Genomic DNA, 17,943 nt, shown 5'->3' with positions numbered 1-17,943 from the left:
CATACTGCATTTACTTACCTGATATCAGTTTAGACGGAACAGGTTAGGGCTGACATTCTGATTGAGTCGCCCAGGGCCATTTTTGACCAAAAATCCTGTGTTTACTGACATTCCAGAATTCTGACGTGGATAGGATTTGAGATTTCACTGCATAAAGATGCGGGTTTTAGTGACCGTATGTCATTAAACCGGAGGTACACGATTTAGAGGGCATTTTCCAAACAGAGAAATGCTAATCTGGCTCAGCAACAGGACGATGGGTGCAGCTTTAGCTAAAATGCTACAGTTTATCGGCTGTGATGATACGGTCAGCAAGCTTATATACGGGAGCGTCCGACTCGGTCTCCTACAGTTTATTTAAGAGAATAAGATTCGACAGACTCTCGCTTCAAGTTTGTGCCTACACCAGCCAGAGCACTATTGACCTGTTCGCGTGCAGTCAGCACTGGAAGCGGTAGTGTGCGGTTGCGAGGAGCGTAGCCGCAGCAAACCCGCGCGGTATTTGCGTAGGCGGGCCCAGCGACGAGCATTCCAGCGAACGGACCCGTTGCCCCAACTCGGAGTTAGTTTTCTATTGCGTGCAACCCCCAGCATGTAAAGCTCGCAATGCACTTCTTACATGCAATGACGAGTTCTTCATGCAGTTCTATGATAATAGTGTTCCTAATCGAAGACGTGATGTCGGATCGGAAGCTGCACCGATCTGCACGTGATGGCTTAGACCCAATTAATCAATAGCTTCATTAGATCCATTGGGAGGGCGGGAACGTCGGCCTGCAGAGGAGATTACACTGCAGGGTGTCGGCCCCCTAAGCAACTCAACGGAGCAACGCGACTGAGATGCTCCACTACTAGTTTTACCATTTAATTGATTGTTTCAGGACGTAGTTGAAACATGTCCATTTGTAAGGGCAATTATTATTAATACAATTCTAAAACTATTTAACCGGCTTTCCAGTAATTGCATAGCGAAAGAAAACACACCCAAAAAGGATTCATCATTCAATTTGTTTCTCGCTTCGAAACGCTGTGTGGAGACTACGGTACGATGGGTAGCGCATTCCCTATGCATGCTGCACCTGCAGCGAAAGGTCATCATCCCTACACCGGCACATTGATGGTCGCCCCTAAAGACGACGGAGACGTGTTACCTGAAACTGGCAAAGCGCGCAACAAGAGCAGCGCGTCTTCCACCGACACCCGTGGATCGCCACCAAGAATGCGCTTGGGCAGGTTGGTCGCCGCCAGAATGTCGTGGAGTCGGCCCTTGGCGTTGGCGATAGCGAAGCGAACCTTGCGCACCGCCAGCTTCTCCTGCGTGTCCGACAATACTTGGATCGTAGTTGCGTCCAGGTCGTTCATGTGGTACGCGTCCAGCACCACGCCGTGCGTCGTGATGCCCTTCTTCAGGAGTCGAGCCATCTCGCGTTCGATGGCTTTGGCTACGCGCTCGCAGTTGGCGAAGTACAGCGAACTCTCCACACGAACGACAACAATCCCGTCCAGGTGACAAGCATTTGGAAAGAGGTCCCGGTCCACGAGGCTGCCGTTATCCAGCTGGCCGAGAATCACGACCGGAGAGCGCTTGGTCTTGATCATGAGCGCCAGCACGGAGCAGACGATGGAGGCGATGAGGCCCTCGAGCACGCCCAGGCCGAGCGTGAGCACGAAGGAGGCGGCCCAGACGAAGAACTCGTCGCGCTTGACGCGGAAGAGCCACTTGGCCTCCTTGAACTCGACGAGCGTGTAGCCTGCGACGATGATGATGGAGGCGAGCGTGGCCCGCGGCAGGTAGTAGAGCGTGCCCGTGAGCGTGTAGAGCGCGATGATGACGATGAGCGTGGTGACGATGGAGGCGAGCTGTGTGTGCGCGTTCTGCATGTTGACGGCTGTGCGCGACATGCCGCCGGTGGGGGGCATGGCCTGGAAGATGCCGCAGACGACGCTGGCGACGCCGATGCCCGTGAGCTCCTGCTCGGTGTTGATGTCCTCCCCCCTCTGGATGGCGAGGCGCTTGGCCATGGCGATGCTAGAGAGGAAGACGACGAGCGAGACGGTGAGCGCGTTGACGAGGATGGTGCCGAAGCGGCCGCCGTCGATGAGGTCGTCGTCGAAGCCGTACCAGGGCAGGACGGGGGCGGGGAATCCGCCGGGCACGGTGCCGGTGAGCTTGAGCGCCTTGGGTCCGAGGAGGTATCCCACGATGCCGCCGAAGATGCAGACGACGAGGGGTCCGAGGTCGCAGAGGGTGCGCGCGAAGAAGATGGCGATCAGTACGGGCTTGGACTTGGGCGTGGAGTCGTCGATGGACTTGCGGTTGAGCGACTTGGCCTGGTTCTCGTCTGCTTGAGCGCGGGCCGAAGCGAGGCCGACGTACTGCTCGTCCGTGATGGAGAATCCGTGACTGTCAGCGAAGTTGCCGCTAGCAGGAATCTGCTGTGTATTGGCGGAGTTGGTTTTGGCCGGGTCGTCGAAGAGCTGCGAGAGCACAGGCGAGGGGAAGAAGCGCTTCTTGATGAGCTTGACGCCGATGAGGTAGGCGATGGAGATGAGCCCCACGGCCAGCGCGTTCTTGTTGGAGTGGCCGATGTTCTTGAAGTTCTGGTAGAGCGTCTGCACGGGGTAGTCCTGCGAGTCGAACTTGACGCCAAGCACGTTCTGGAACTGCGAGAGCATGATGAGCAGTCCGCCGGCCGAGATGAATCCGCCCATGACGGGTCGGGAGAAGAAGTCGGCGACCTGGCTGAGGTTGAGCACGCGCACGAGCAGCAGGATGACGCCGCTGAGGAAGGCGATCATGATGCCGGTGGCGACGCGCTCCTTCTCGTCCTCGATGGGCTCGAGGATGGATCCGGTGAGCAGCGCGACCTCAGAGCCGCTGGCGACGGAGAGCACGGTGCTGGAGCCGAAGAGCGCGTAGATGAGCGGCGCCGTGGCGGCCGTGTAGAGTCCGTGGTGCGCGGGCACGTGCATGATGGTGGAGAGCGAGACCTCTTGCGGGATGAGCATCATGGCGACGGTGATGCCTGCGACGAGGTCGAACTTGAGGTCTTGTCCGAGTTTGTAGTTGCGCAGCCACTTGAGAATGGGGAGGTAGTGCTGGGCGAGCTCGAAGGGCGTTTTCTTGGGCGCGAGGAAGCGCTCGTTGGTGGGGCGCTGGTGGCCCCCGGCGAGGGAGCGAAGCCAACTCATGATGTGGAATCCGTGGAGAGTTGGGAATTAAACGAGTTGAAAGTTGTTGGTTGGCCACGTGAGCTCAAGACGGCAAATGTTGGAATGGACTTCAGTTGTTGACTGCTGCCTCGGCTTGAGCTCTGAGCATTGCACCACGTGAGTTATATTGGAGCATGATGTTACGCGTAGTCTTGAGAGGGGTGTGCAGGCGAGTAACAGCAAAATCGCTTGAGTCAAGTCGAACGACAGTACATCGGGACAGTTCGTTGGCCAGCAAGACCGACACATCGACCATGGGGGATAAGGTGTGTTCTAAGTGCCAAGGTGGCTCGATACCAGCTAGCTATAGCACGGTAATGCTGCAGAATGCATTTTCACTTGGTAGTTCAATGCGCGAGCGCTCCTTTCACCCTCCAAACAATACTGCCAGCCCTCCTCGCGCACTCTGCACCATGCCATGCAAGTCCCCCATGCAGCGCAGTGAATATGTACCACAACATTACGTTTTGTACCACGTTCGAAGCAGTAAAAGTCGCCGGTGTTTTAGTCGTTGACACCGGGATGGGCTCTGCTAAGATGGCTTCAAGGTCTCCGCCACTTGGATCGCGACGCCCCTCGTACGCGCCCGCTGAAGCTCCAGCTGAAGCTCTCCAGGGCATTTATTGGCGATCGCTCGGCCAATCCAGCCCGAAAATGCTGCGGTGTCAAATCCGCTGCGTGTTGTAGCAAGTTGTCCACCAGTGATGGCCAGTCGCGCACCGTCCACTTGCTCCACGGAGACCAAGTGGAGACTTCCGAATTCCTGGGCTCATCATTTAAGTGAGCGGCATTGAAACATAGAGAACTCTTTTTTGCCGCACGGACAAGGTGTCGACCTAGTGAATGCGAGCAAGTATTGTCGTTGTTGTCGAGATGCTGGACCATGACTTTGCCGCCATGACTCGTCGAAATGGTCAATGTGATGAGTTTGATGAAAACTTAGTACACGCGAAATAATGAGATATTAAGTGCAGACCCCATGAAGCAAAATCATTTCCCTGCTAGATCGTTATGTTCATCGTCAAAAGGAGGAGTCCTACCTACTCAACGACGTCGCCCTTGCCCAGCAGCCACTGGATGATGCTTGCATAGTGCGCTAGCTCAGTAGGATTGGTGGACAGCAGGAGGTTCGAGCGCTCGTGCGGGTCCGTTTCCACATCAAAAAGCATGGGCTCGTCGTCGCTGTACCCGATCACGTACTTGTAGCGGCCGTCGAACCACAGCTTCCACGTGCCTAGTGCCGATCGAAGGACGCGCTTTTCATGTGGCACACCCTCAAGTAAAGACCGGAAGGAGTGCGCCTCCGACATCTGAGCAGGGACATCCTCCACCTCACCGACGTCCAGGAACGTCCGAGCGAGGTCGATGAGCGACACACCCGCGTTTGTCGACGTCCCCTGCAGCGAGGCGTTCACCACATCGCCCGCAATCACCAACGGGACGTTCACTGATGGCTGGAACGGGACGTCCTTGGCCCACAGACCGCGGTCGCCCAGCATCTCACCGTGGTCACTCGCAAACACAACGAGCGTCTCGCTGAGGTTCACAGCGGAGAGGATGCGACCAATGTGGGAGTCGATGTTCTCGATCATCGCGGCGTAGTCGGCGCGCGTGCGGTTGTGCATCTCAGCCGTGAAGTTGCCCGTGTAGTCGACTGGTTGGGGGAAGCTTCGGTTCCGCATTCGGCCGTACATGCTCTCGGTGATACTCATGGGGTAGTGCGGGCCGTTCCAGTTGACGATCATGAACCATTCCTTGTCATCAGGCTTTTCACTGAGCAGACGCAGCGCCTGCTCAGCCACCCAGTTGTCGTTGTAGAGATCGTCGGGCAGCGGATTCGGGTACGTGTCCTTGTAGAACCGAGGATCGCCGATCTTGGTGTTGCCACCGTCCGTGCGGGCGTGAGTGTCGTTGAGGAAAACGTCCGTAACGTTGTGCTCAAGCAGGTAGTCCGTGTACGGCTCGACGTACGAGCCGTTGGGGTACGGATCCGTCAAGAAATACGACTCGAAGACGCCGACGCAGTTGACCATGTCGGAGAACCCCCACTCAGCCGCATGGAGGTTGCCTTCGTGGTTCCAGCCGAAGCTGTTGAGCGTGTCGTTCTTGTTCAAGTCCAGTTTGCCGACCGCCATCGTGTGGTACCCAGCCTCCTGCAGCAGCTTGTAGTAGGTTGTCATCCGGTTGATGGGGAAGTTGTAGCGGTTCGTGAGCACCCCCACTTCTTCGTAGTGGCTGGCAGCTGCGAAGCATGCGCGCGAAGGCCCACAGACAGGGGAAGCGGTGATGGCGCGCTTGAAGTGGAGTCCGCGCTCTCGGATGCTGTCGATGTTGGGCGTCTGCAAGAAATCCGTGTCGGTGCCGTTGTTGACCCAGTCGAAGCGCAGCTCGTCCGGGAAGAAGACGAGAATGTTGGGTCGAGCATCGACGACAGATAGCAGCGTGCCTACAGCAGCTGCAAACACCGCGAGCATCCAGTAGCGAGCGACCATGGTATCTTGGTGATTGAGCGCGAGTTCAGAAATGAAGACACAGCAAATGAAGCCACAGAACCGCCAGAATTTGCTGCTGCATGCATTGTTCATGCGAGCATGGTGGGCAACACATCCTCTTGTTGACGGCCTGAGCTCCTCTGGGTTCTGCTTGGAGTCTTCAAGCAGGGAATCGATGTCTTGATCGGCGCGACTGGAGCCATCGGTTTTATGTTCGCTTGTTGAAGGTCTCTGATAAGAGGAAAACCAATCGAGGCGAGCTTGAAGAGACTGTCATTTACTTGGGCAACGGTGGGCAAGGATCTTTCGCACACACAAACGCAGAGGGCTGCACCAATGGATAGGTAACGCAGAAGAACCGCGCGGTTGTACAATTTCTGAGAAATAACTCAAGGAATGTGGACACTAGCGAATACCCAGGGAGGTCATGCACTGCCATTGGAGAGCACCCTATCCAATATGAATGCCCAGGTAGCCTGCGTCGAAGCACCTTGGCATCCACGTTTTCGCAGGTTACTCAGTGAAGCATAACTATTCTTGTTCCTATTTGACAGGAATGTATCGAGCAAGAATAGCTTACGAGTCGAAATTATTATATACTGGGATACTGCACATCACTTGTGTACAATAAATTATGTGATATTTACTGTTGTACGAATGGTATTGCTATAGAATATGCTGCAATAAAGCAACGAGTATTCGGTAAGCATATTTAAAGTAACCCTGGTTTATTCAACTGTTGAAGTATTCTACATTCCACTTTTAAGCGGAATGTAGAATACTTTGATATTTAAAAATATCAAAGGAATATTTCGCTTTGAATATACTAATATATATTAGAAATATAATTTTATTTAAGTACTATATTGAATTAATAGAAAACAAGAAAAAATGTGTACATGTATTTATTAATACTAGCAGTGAAATAAACCTAATAGTTTTTAAAGAATTGTATCGGTAGTTGGCAAGCGTGCGTGTATGTTCTTAGCTTTTTATTGTCATTCCAATGCTGATACTGAAACTGTCTAAAAGACCAATGATAATCTGCACGAGCTCCAGCAATGTCGTCCAGAGTCGCGTGGTGCCAACGCTGCTTTCCAACTGGTGGGGACCCACTGAAGGCATCTGAACTGAGTCCGTTTCATTTTCGAGATATCGGATACCGACATCCGTTGCGCTCGCCTGTAAACGAATGCGCAGCAAAGATCGCCTCGTTGCATTGTACCGCATTACCGCACGATCGCAGTGGTCTCTATAATCGCTCGGGCTGCCATCAGAGTTGTCCCCGTAGGTTTCACCAAAGCCCACAAGTATATATAAGAGTCTAGCGTAAGTGAGCTCGAGCTGCGCAACCATTGCCCTACCTCATTGTAACTTTTGCGGGCTACCAACTCCCACGATCTACGAACTCAATCACTACTATGAGTTGGCTTCGCTCCCTCGCCGGGGGCCACCAGCGCCCCACCAACGAGCGCTTCCTCGCGCCCAAGAAAACGCCCTTCGAGCTCGCCCAGCACTACCTCCCCATTCTCAAGTGGCTGCGCAACTACAAACTCGGACAAGACCTCAAGTTCGACCTCGTCGCAGGCATCACCGTCGCCATGATGCTCATCCCGCAAGAGGTCTCGCTCTCCACCATCATGCACGTGCCCGCGCACCACGGACTCTACACGGCCGCCACGGCGCCGCTCATCTACGCGCTCTTCGGCTCCAGCACCGTGCTCTCCGTCGCCAGCGGCTCTGAGGTCGCGCTGCTCACCGGATCCATCCTCGAGCCCATCGAGGACGAGAAGGAGCGCGTCGCCACCGGCATCATGATCGCCTTCCTCAGCGGCGTCATCCTGCTGCTCGTGCGCGTGCTCAACCTCAGCCAGGTCGCCGACTTCTTCTCCCGACCCGTCATGGGCGGATTCATCTCGGCCGGCGGACTGCTCATCATGCTCTCGCAGTTCCAGAACGTGCTTGGCGTCAAGTTCGACTCGCAGGACTACCCCGTGCAGACGCTCTACCAGAACTTCAAGAACATCGGCCACTCCAACAAGAACGCGCTGGCCGTGGGGCTCATCTCCATCGCCTACCTCATCGGCGTCAAGCTCATCAAGAAGCGCTTCTTCCCCTCGCCTGTGCTCTCGCAGCTCTTCGACGACCCGGCCAAAACCAACTCCGCCAATACACAGCAGATTCCTGCTAGCGGCAACTTCGCTGACAGTCACGGATTCTCCATCACGGACGAGCAGTACGTCGGCCTCGCTTCGGCCCGCGCTCAAGCAGACGAGAACCAGGCCAAGTCGCTCAACCGCAAGTCCATCGACGACTCCACGCCCAAGTCCAAGCCCGTACTGATCGCCATCTTCTTCGCGCGCACCCTCTGCGACCTCGGACCCCTCGTCGTCTGCATCTTCGGCGGCATCGTGGGATACCTCCTCGGACCCAAGGCGCTCAAGCTCACCGGCACCGTGCCCGGCGGATTCCCCGCCCCCGTCCTGCCCTGGTACGGCTTCGACGACGACCTCATCGACGGCGGCCGCTTCGGCACCATCCTCGTCAACGCGCTCACCGTCTCGCTCGTCGTCTTCCTCTCCAGCATCGCCATGGCCAAGCGCCTCGCCATCCAGAGGGGGGAGGACATCAACACCGAGCAGGAGCTCACGGGCATCGGCGTCGCCAGCGTCGTCTGCGGCATCTTCCAGGCCATGCCCCCCACCGGCGGCATGTCGCGCACAGCCGTCAACATGCAGAACGCGCACACACAGCTCGCCTCCATCGTCACCACGCTCATCGTCATCATCGCGCTCTACACGCTCACGGGCACGCTCTACTACCTGCCGCGGGCCACGCTCGCCTCCATCATCATCGTCGCAGGCTACACGCTCGTCGAGTTCAAGGAGGCCAAGTGGCTCTTCCGCGTCAAGCGCGACGAGTTCTTCGTCTGGGCCGCCTCCTTCGTGCTCACGCTCGGCCTGGGCGTGCTCGAGGGCCTCATCGCCTCCATCGTCTGCTCCGTGCTGGCGCTCATGATCAAGACCAAGCGCTCTCCGGTCGTGATTCTCGGCCAGCTGGATAACGGCAGCCTCGTGGACCGGGACCTCTTTCCAAATGCTTGTCACCTGGACGGGATTGTTGTCGTTCGTGTGGAGAGTTCGCTGTACTTCGCCAACTGCGAGCGCGTAGCCAAAGCCATCGAACGCGAGATGGCTCGACTCCTGAAGAAGGGCATCACGACGCACGGCGTGGTGCTGGACGCGTACCACATGAACGACCTGGACGCAACTACGATCCAAGTATTGTCGGACACGCAGGAGAAGCTGGCGGTGCGCAAGGTTCGCTTCGCTATTGCAAACGCTAAGGGCCACCTGCGTGACCTCCTGTCGACCACGAATCTGCCGGGTCGTCTTCTTGGCGGGAACCCAAGCATCTCGGTCGAAGATGCAGTCCGTATGCTCCGTGCTGCAACGCCCTCGGGGGTTAAGTCGCCGTCAGGAGCTGAAGCTGAAGCTGAGCACGTGTAGGGAGGAAGTCTAGACCGCGAAGTGAAGCTGATCCAATTACACCGTCCCACCAAGCCATTAAATCTTTTAAAAAGTAGCAGCCTCATGAGTATCCGCCCACATTCCGGTGCTTCACTTTTGCAGAGCCTTTCGAGGTGCAGATACGCTAACGTGGTCACTCGATTCATGCCACTCTTCATATTGCCAGAGGAAAAAGAGTTCAGCATAAAAACTCTGGCAATCGAGTAAACGCCATAAGCACCATCGGGTCCATGCGAATGAGCTGACGCCGAGGCACAAAATGCATGAAAGCTACTCCATCCCTTGGCGTCATGCCTTATCTGACCAAGATGCCACCAGGAATACGATGCACTGGAATGAACTAACGCTCACTTGCCACAGAACTCAAGGCAGGCGTTCGGGTGTCCAGAAGACAGAGTGTTGCAGGAGTCTCCAAATTCGACACGAGAGTTTCATCTCCATCTATTGGTCGGAGCTGCAACCAACAACTTGACCAAGGCGGGGAGACCACGTCACGTACCACAAGTGCTGCTTTCCCAGTGGTCAACGCCGACTGTAGCCATCTGAAACGATGTTACACACAAGTTACCTCTTCAACAGATACGCTTCCAGGGTGTAAAATCGTCCTGTAAGTATCCAAAGGGCAATCGTCGAGACCTACACCCGGATAAACTCCCAACCACTAGCCATTGCAACTTTTGCCTCCTCACTGGCAAGTGGCCAACTTCACCGTACTTCCAGTCGATCAACCAGCAGTAACTCGACATCATGAATGCACTGCGTTCCCTCGCCGGGGGCCACCAGCGCCCCACCAACGAGCGCTTCCTCGCGCCCAAGAAAACGCCCTTCGAGCTCGCCCAGCACTACCTCCCCATTCTCAAGTGGCTGCGCAACTACAAACTCGGACAAGACCTCAAGTTCGACCTCGTCGCAGGCATCACCGTCGCCATGATGCTCATCCCGCAAGAGGTCTCGCTCTCCACCATCATGCACGTGCCCGCGCACCACGGACTCTACACGGCCGCCACGGCGCCGCTCATCTACGCGCTCTTCGGCTCCAGCACCGTGCTCTCCGTCGCCAGCGGCTCTGAGGTCGCGCTGCTCACCGGATCCATCCTCGAGCCCATCGAGGACGAGAAGGAGCGCGTCGCCACCGGCATCATGATCGCCTTCCTCAGCGGCGTCATCCTGCTGCTCGTGCGCGTGCTCAACCTCAGCCAGGTCGCCGACTTCTTCTCCCGACCCGTCATGGGCGGATTCATCTCGGCCGGCGGACTGCTCATCATGCTCTCGCAGTTCCAGAACGTGCTTGGCGTCAAGTTCGACTCGCAGGACTACCCCGTGCAGACGCTCTACCAGAACTTCAAGAACATCGGCCACTCCAACAAGAACGCGCTGGCCGTGGGGCTCATCTCCATCGCCTACCTCATCGGCGTCAAGCTCATCAAGAAGCGCTTCTTCCCCTCGCCTGTGCTCTCGCAGCTCTTCGACGACCCGGCCAAAACCAACTCCGCCAATACACAGCAGATTCCTGCTAGCGGCAACTTCGCTGACAGTCACGGATTCTCCATCACGGACGAGCAGTACGTCGGCCTCGCTTCGGCCCGCGCTCAAGCAGACGAGAACCAGGCCAAGTCGCTCAACCGCAAGTCCATCGACGACTCCACGCCCAAGTCCAAGCCCGTACTGATCGCCATCTTCTTCGCGCGCACCCTCTGCGACCTCGGACCCCTCGTCGTCTGCATCTTCGGCGGCATCGTGGGATACCTCCTCGGACCCAAGGCGCTCAAGCTCACCGGCACCGTGCCCGGCGGATTCCCCGCCCCCGTCCTGCCCTGGTACGGCTTCGACGACGACCTCATCGACGGCGGCCGCTTCGGCACCATCCTCGTCAACGCGCTCACCGTCTCGCTCGTCGTCTTCCTCTCCAGCATCGCCATGGCCAAGCGCCTCGCCATCCAGAGGGGGGAGGACATCAACACCGAGCAGGAGCTCACGGGCATCGGCGTCGCCAGCGTCGTCTGCGGCATCTTCCAGGCCATGCCCCCCACCGGCGGCATGTCGCGCACAGCCGTCAACATGCAGAACGCGCACACACAGCTCGCCTCCATCGTCACCACGCTCATCGTCATCATCGCGCTCTACACGCTCACGGGCACGCTCTACTACCTGCCGCGGGCCACGCTCGCCTCCATCATCATCGTCGCAGGCTACACGCTCGTCGAGTTCAAGGAGGCCAAGTGGCTCTTCCGCGTCAAGCGCGACGAGTTCTTCGTCTGGGCCGCCTCCTTCGTGCTCACGCTCGGCCTGGGCGTGCTCGAGGGCCTCATCGCCTCCATCGTCTGCTCCGTGCTGGCGCTCATGATCAAGACCAAGCGCTCTCCGGTCGTGATTCTCGGCCAGCTGGATAACGGCAGCCTCGTGGACCGGGACCTCTTTCCAAATGCTTGTCACCTGGACGGGATTGTTGTCGTTCGTGTGGAGAGTTCGCTGTACTTCGCCAACTGCGAGCGCGTAGCCAAAGCCATCGAACGCGAGATGGCTCGACTCCTGAAGAAGGGCATCACGACGCACGGCGTGGTGCTGGACGCGTACCACATGAACGACCTGGACGCAACTACGATCCAAGTATTGTCGGACACGCAGGAGAAGCTGGCGGTGCGCAAGGTTCGCTTCGCTATCGCCAACGCCAAGGGCCGACTCCACGACATTCTGGCGGCGACCAACCTGCCCAAGCGTCTGCTGAGTGGGAACCCGAGCATTTCCCTGGAAGACGCGCTGCGCTTGTTGCTTTCAGCCCCTCACTCGGACAACACCGTGTGATGGCTTTCGGTTTAGTATCCAGCTGCGAGGCTTGGACGACGGCGATCAAGCTACCACTACAACAAACAAACATGTGCACCATGTCAGGGTCGACAGCAGCCATGCTAGACAGTAGAAAGCACTTACCGTCATCTTCGTATACGCAGTCGCGATCTGCATTTAACGAAAAACAATCCGTGTTCTAGCAACGTGAGCAGTGCCCCCACTGCGGTCCGTTTCAATCTTTACGAGTGGCATTCAGTCCTTTATCTTCGCAGTTCAGGAGTCATAGTTTCAATCAAGTCTTGAGGGGCACCAATTTGCCGGTTGCCGGGTCTACACAGTACTTCTCGTCGTGCTTCTTCAGCCACTCCTCGTACTCCCTCGCCTCCGGGTGAAACTTACAAACCTGCTCGAACACGGCCTCTTGCATCGCGAGCTTGGATTCGGGGACGTACTCGTTCGAGTCGTCGATTTTCCCCTTAAACGTGTCTTCGCCCTGCTCTGCTTCATCGTAAAAGAAAGTTTCATCCCCTTCCACGTTGTCGGTCATCACAGATCGGAACGCTTCTCGCAGGTACGGGTGATGAAGAGCTTCAGCGGCAGTGATGCGCTTCTTCGGATCGTAAACTAGCAGCTTCTCCAGCAGATCCAGCGCCTGCTGGTTCGCGTTCGGGTACAGCTCTTCAAACGGGATCTTGGACCTCCGTCGCTGTCGGTGCACCCACTTTTGTGCGGCCTCTTTGTGAATGTTGGCGATATACGAGAGATCTGGGGTGCCAAGAACGTTGAAGATCTTGTTAAGCTGGTTGGTTGTGCTGGAGCCGGGGAAAAGAGGTTTGCGGCCTAGCAACTCTCCCAAGATACAGCCAGCGGACCACAAATCCGAAGGTTTGTCGTATCGACAGCCGTCCAGTAGAATTTCAGGCGCACGGTACCATCGAGTCACCACATACTCAGTCAACTCCACAAAAGTGTCTTCCTGGGAAGCTCCCTTTACCTTTTTTGCCTTGGAATAATCCACGTATCGAGCAAGTCCGAGGTCGCAAATCTTGGCCTCGCACGTGCTCGTCACCAGGATATTCGATGGCTTCAAGTCTCGATGAAGGACATTTGCCGAGTGTAAATAGGCCAAAGCTCGCAGAATCTGCCGCATGAAGTGCGCAACGTGCTCGTCCGTCAGCGTCTGCGTCGAGTGAATCACGCGGTGCAAGTCGGTCTCCATGAGATCCGTCACTAGATAGATGTCTTCCAAGTACGACAACCGCTCTGGACGAGGCACGTCGTACAGTGTAATCAAGTTCGGATGGTTCAGCTGCCCAAGCAGACACAGCTCACGAAGAATGCGCTTGGTATCGGGTAAATCTTGAAAAGCATTGGTAACTTTCTTGATAGCGACAGTCGTGCCTGACTCAATGTCACTAGCAGCGACCACTTCGCCGTAGGTCCCAGCGCCCACCACCTTAATCAACTGGTACTTCTTCGGGACATCAAACTTTGTCGTCTTCCCCGTAAAAGTGTGGTTATCGCGAGTTAACCGTGCCAACTCTCGCTTGTCTTCGCTGTCCACCGATACATTTCCCGTTTTGACGATCCCCTTTCCTGATGAATTCGTTCGACTCCGAATTTCACGTGAAATATAACGCCCTTCCCCTCCAATCGGAATGTTAAACGCTCCAGTGGAGGCTCGTTTGTCGGAGCGGATGATTTCGCGGAGGTTGTAGCTGGACGAACTTTGCAGCAACGCCTCGTCGCCAGACCCTCGTCTTGATTCCACTAACCTGCCATCACTTGCCATGCGCCGGAGCCCCTGAGATTGGGGAAAGTTCTCCACAGACGTCACGGACGGAGCGAAAATAATGCCAAGCTGGATCCGACCGCGAAATACTGTCGGGGGTGCCCACGATTCCTTGCAGTCGTTGTACTGATCGCACAGATTGTGCCAGCGAGGAAGAGCCCCGTTGGCCTTTGCATCGGCGGATCCATTCACGAGCGAAAGATGAGGCGTGACGTTAATTTTGCATACACCCAGTAGCTCGTCGGGTAGCATGAAGCGACTCTGGAACACCTCAACCTTCAGAAAATACGTAAAACCTCGTGCGCAGCCAGGAAACTCGAGACGAAGGTTACTGGACCAGTCGGGATTGAGCGTGCCAACTTTGTGATGGCCATCGGGAGTTGTCACCGGCATACACTTACAGATATTCGTCACACACCCACTCGGATCGCCAACTTTCGCCACAGCTCGTTCTCCTGATATCCCGGCAGCACGTTTTAACCCACGGAAAAATCGGGTTCCCTTAGAAGGGCGGCGGTTCTCTTTGTGAGAGCCTCCTATCGACGAATTCGCGAGCTCGTCCGGCTTATTTTCACCTTCTTTCAGGTTTAATCCACGCAACGTTTGTTCCATGTGATTGCCCTCCTCCAGAATGCAGCGCGCGTAGACTGGGTACCCCTTCTTGGGGGCTGAACTGGAGGATGAGTGCTGAGCACTTCCCTTTGAACCATTTTCACCCCCACTGTCGGATGCGTGAAGCTGCTGAGCTTGTAAAATCTGCACGTAAAATGTTCCCGGGGGAATCGAGTGCGAGATAGCAGAGGTTTCGCCGGGCAGAACCAGTCGGATATTCTCCCCGCGTGGTGCGTCATCGAATGCGACCGAGAGAGCAACCGCGTCACCGTTTAAATGCCAGCGTACTAGACGGTCTTTGTGATCCAGCCACAATTCGTGTACAAATAGCTGCGTGACCCGCCGGTTGTCTGTGTCAAGCAAGTTGTACGTCTCTTTCCCAGTGACCACAAGCCGTCTTGTCCATTGCGACGACGGTGTTGATGCGCTTCCAGGAGTCGACTTGGGCGCTTCGACCGTCTTAGGTGACAGAACGTACGAGTCCACTGGAATCGGAGAGGACGTAAGGCCATCATGGTGGGCACCAGTTTCGTCGACGCAATCGGCGTCTCCACGTACGAGCTCAATCACTTCCAGAAGCGAGAAATTATCCACCGTGACCGAGTCCAGAAGCGTCGAAATAAATAGCAGAACTCCGTCGTATCGGCGATACTGGCCCCAGAACGGCACAATTGGTGGGAAGTTGGATGTCACGACGACATCCGGGTGCATACTCCGGAAGAGTAATGGGAAATCACCAATCTCCTGGCGCAAGAGTGCACCAAGCAGCCGGTAAAACTTGTGTGGCTCCAGCGGCTGCGATGCGAACGCTACGTACGGGCGCGTCACCTCTGGCGCCTTAGAAATGGCGATCTGTCACGCAGCGTATACACACAAAGCGAGTCAGCCACAACAAGTTATCAATACATCAAAGCAGCACTTACGCTGATAGCGCGTTTCCACTGCTCCTTCTCAAAGGCTGTCCGCGAGCTCAGGTGGTTGATGTGGTTACCTTCCGCTATCACGCGGAAGCCGTTGGGCTTGCCCATGTCTTCGTGCTCAATCCCCTGTAGTTGAATCCGCCCAATCAGTTTCGTATTCGAGATGAAATCCTCTCGCGTCTCGTAAAATGCGAGCGTGTCCTCCTCCAATACACAGTACGTCGCCTTCCAGCTCATGAGCACGTCGCTCTTCTTGCTCAGGTAGCCTTCAAACGCGATGTCCCGATCTGTACGGTACCGAATCGTGTGTGATCTGCCACGTTCTACTGGCCGGGGCACCGTAAGAGGCCTCGCTACTGGAGCCGACGCCTGCATAGATATCTTTCGCCTCGGTGGAGTCTCAACTGAAGCCGAGGACGAGGACCTAAGCGGCGGCGTCGACGGAGCCACGGACGACGTGTCCGAGTCTGTGGCTCCTTCATGGTCGCTCTCCTCCAGGAACAGCTTGCTCGTATCCGCCATCCTCGGGTGCGGCCGCTTCGGTGCACTGCCCGGCTGGATGCGCTGCTGCAAAATGCCTAAGAACGCCGCCATCCTGGTGCGGTGCACGGGGTCTGTATTTTTCACCGTGATGCCGATCTGCTCCGAGTCATGGAGCTGCTCCATCCTGACCAGCAGCACCGTCTTGAGCCCGTAGTTGTCCGCGACACTGGCATAGGCCAGCACCACGAAGGGGCCCTTCTGTCCTGATTTCTGTTGGGGGAAGACGACCAGATCCTTCCCCAAACTCTTGGCAAACTGCTCCTGGAAGCTCTCCGTCGCCCCCGCTCCCGCAACTTCTGCGTTCTTATTGTTGCTGCTGCTCTGCGTTGCAGCTCCTGTTTCCTGCTCCTTGTCCTTTGTAGCAACTGAAGCTCGCAGCTTGAACCGCGTGAAGGTGCAGCTGGAGCTCACGTGCTGCGTGGCGTTCTGCCACAGCGTCTTGAACAGCTCGAGCGCCATCCAGGGCTGCTCGATGCGCTCGATCTGGACGGCCACGTCGTCCTCCTCGTCCAGCGTCAGGTTGCTCTCGCGGCGACGCATCATGGTGCTGCGCATAATTGTACCACAAAACGGGTACCGCTACTTGGCGGCGGTCGGGTGGGCGCTACAGGGCGCGGTGAAGGGTGGCGGGCGCACTGGCGGACGGAGACGGATGTGCGGGACAACGAGGGCGAGGAACGCGGACTGCGCGTGCGCTGCGGGCCGAGTGGCGAGCGGATGAAGTAGACCGATCGTATTAATACAAGTACGCGGGGGGTAGAGGCGCGAGTCCTGGATAAGAAACAGGTGGCGATCGCAAATGACGGGGAATGTTGAGCTCGTGTAGCCATCTGACGGACGCAAGATGGCTACATGTAACGGCTCTTGTGTCGGTTCGTGCGCACAAGTTAGTGTGGAGACGAACAGATAGGATGAAGCGCGAGGTGAGCATTGCCGTGGATTGCCAGTATTGTGCATGTACAGTAGTGCATGTTGGTTGACGGTGCATTGACTGATTATCGCAGTGCGAGTCGTGCTGTGCTCTTCGGAAGGAGCTGGCGAGACTGCGAGAGGCGAGTGAGCTCCGGGCGCGGCAGGACCACGACCAGTGCGTCGCCATGTTCCAGCAGATGCAGGAGCTGGTGCGGCTGAACGAGGCGATGGCGCGTGGCTGCAAGCGACGCGAGGCGGATCAGCCTCAGAGCACGTCGGCTCGGAGTGAAGTTGAAGCGTTGGATAGGCCGGACGTTGAAGTCGAAGAGAAAAGCTGTGCGGTGGAACGGGAGCTGGAGCAAGCGAGCCAAGCCCAGAGTTTGCAGGCAATTGTCGTCCAGCAACAGAAAGAGCTCGAGACGCTGCGGAGAAGACAGCGAGATGCCACTGCAAATGGCCGCGTCCGATCTCGAGCTGGTAGTTGTGTTGGCAACCAGGTTGAAGCAAGGGAAGGCCAAGTCGTAAGCTTACTGCGTGTTATATCGGACGAGGCCAGCGCCAGCGACGAAACTGATAGCGACGGCGATGAACACCGCGATGAGGCGCGGAGCGACTTCCGACCAGCAGCGAAGAAGCGTGCGAGCCAACTCCGCAAGCTTCCGCTGACATCCCTACGCGCTCAACTCAAGGGGAAGGACCTGCAGCTGCTGCACTGCCAGCAGCTGATTGCAAAGCTGGAGGCGCGACTCGGACAGCTCCTTGACCGGAAGCAGTCGATGGCGCAGAGCTACCAGCAGACGTCCCGAACGCAGCAAGCCCACCTCAAGAAATACCTCGCGTACATCCGGCAGCAGACGACAGAGAAGAAGGCGCTGGAGCGACAAGTGCGCGACCTGAAACAGTATGTTGACGTATTGGAGAAGAAAGTGGTGAGCTCTACCCTAGTCGGCAATCGAAAAGGACGCGAGATCACGAGCGCCATTCTCCACAACGCTAGTTGACGTAATGAAGGGAAAGCGAGAGCTCGACATTTAATGCAGATACGCTGCTTCCAGCTTTTCAGCTCTCTGTCCTTGTTGCCATATGGTATCAATGCCAACAAGATCCGATGATTGCTTCAAGCAGATGTGCTTGCTTACTTT

General features: G+C 56.5%; 6 protein-coding genes across 6 annotated transcripts; 3 read left to right on the top strand and 3 right to left on the bottom strand.

The window, feature by feature from the left end:
- Nucleotides 1–1,101: 1,101 nt before the first annotated feature.
- PHYSODRAFT_500473 (hypothetical protein) lies at nucleotides 1,102–3,192 on the bottom strand (the record flags this gene model as incomplete). Its single annotated transcript, XM_009529262.1, has 1 exon — nucleotides 1,102–3,192. The coding sequence occupies one exon, from the start codon at nucleotides 3,190–3,192 to the stop codon at nucleotides 1,102–1,104; it is 2,091 nt and encodes a 696-aa protein (XP_009527557.1).
- Nucleotides 3,193–4,253: 1,061 nt separating this feature from the next.
- Nucleotides 4,254–5,687, bottom strand: PHYSODRAFT_501282 (hypothetical protein; the record flags this gene model as incomplete). Its single annotated transcript, XM_009529261.1, has 2 exons — nucleotides 4,254–4,610; nucleotides 4,680–5,687. The coding sequence occupies 2 exons, from the start codon at nucleotides 5,685–5,687 to the stop codon at nucleotides 4,254–4,256; spliced, it is 1,365 nt and encodes a 454-aa protein (XP_009527556.1).
- A 1,439-nt stretch (nucleotides 5,688–7,126) lies between these two features.
- PHYSODRAFT_503800 (hypothetical protein) lies at nucleotides 7,127–9,214 on the top strand (the record flags this gene model as incomplete). Its single annotated transcript, XM_009529260.1, has 1 exon — nucleotides 7,127–9,214. The coding sequence occupies one exon, from the start codon at nucleotides 7,127–7,129 to the stop codon at nucleotides 9,212–9,214; it is 2,088 nt and encodes a 695-aa protein (XP_009527555.1).
- A 768-nt stretch (nucleotides 9,215–9,982) lies between these two features.
- On the top strand, nucleotides 9,983–12,037 carry PHYSODRAFT_249833 (hypothetical protein; the record flags this gene model as incomplete). Its single annotated transcript, XM_009529259.1, has 1 exon — nucleotides 9,983–12,037. The coding sequence occupies one exon, from the start codon at nucleotides 9,983–9,985 to the stop codon at nucleotides 12,035–12,037; it is 2,055 nt and encodes a 684-aa protein (XP_009527554.1).
- Nucleotides 12,038–12,314: 277 nt separating this feature from the next.
- Nucleotides 12,315–16,432, bottom strand: PHYSODRAFT_315255 (hypothetical protein; the record flags this gene model as incomplete). The annotated part of the gene is made up of 4 exons (XM_009529258.1): nucleotides 12,315–15,278; nucleotides 15,350–15,695; nucleotides 15,720–16,157; nucleotides 16,275–16,432. The coding sequence occupies 4 exons, from the start codon at nucleotides 16,430–16,432 to the stop codon at nucleotides 12,315–12,317; spliced, it is 3,906 nt and encodes a 1,301-aa protein (XP_009527553.1).
- A 301-nt stretch (nucleotides 16,433–16,733) lies between these two features.
- PHYSODRAFT_301139 (hypothetical protein) lies at nucleotides 16,734–17,802 on the top strand (the record flags this gene model as incomplete). The annotated part of the gene is made up of 2 exons (XM_009529257.1): nucleotides 16,734–16,775; nucleotides 16,894–17,802. The coding sequence occupies 2 exons, from the start codon at nucleotides 16,734–16,736 to the stop codon at nucleotides 17,800–17,802; spliced, it is 951 nt and encodes a 316-aa protein (XP_009527552.1).
- Nucleotides 17,803–17,943: the final 141 nt, after the last annotated feature.

Source organism: Phytophthora sojae (genome assembly GCF_000149755.1).
Source record: "Phytophthora sojae unplaced genomic scaffold PHYSOscaffold_4, whole genome shotgun sequence".
NCBI classification, from domain to species: Eukaryota; Oomycota; class Peronosporomycetes; order Peronosporales; family Peronosporaceae; genus Phytophthora; species Phytophthora sojae.
The sequence above is the reverse complement of the archived record's forward strand: the minus strand, read 5'-3'. Positions and strand labels throughout refer to the sequence as shown.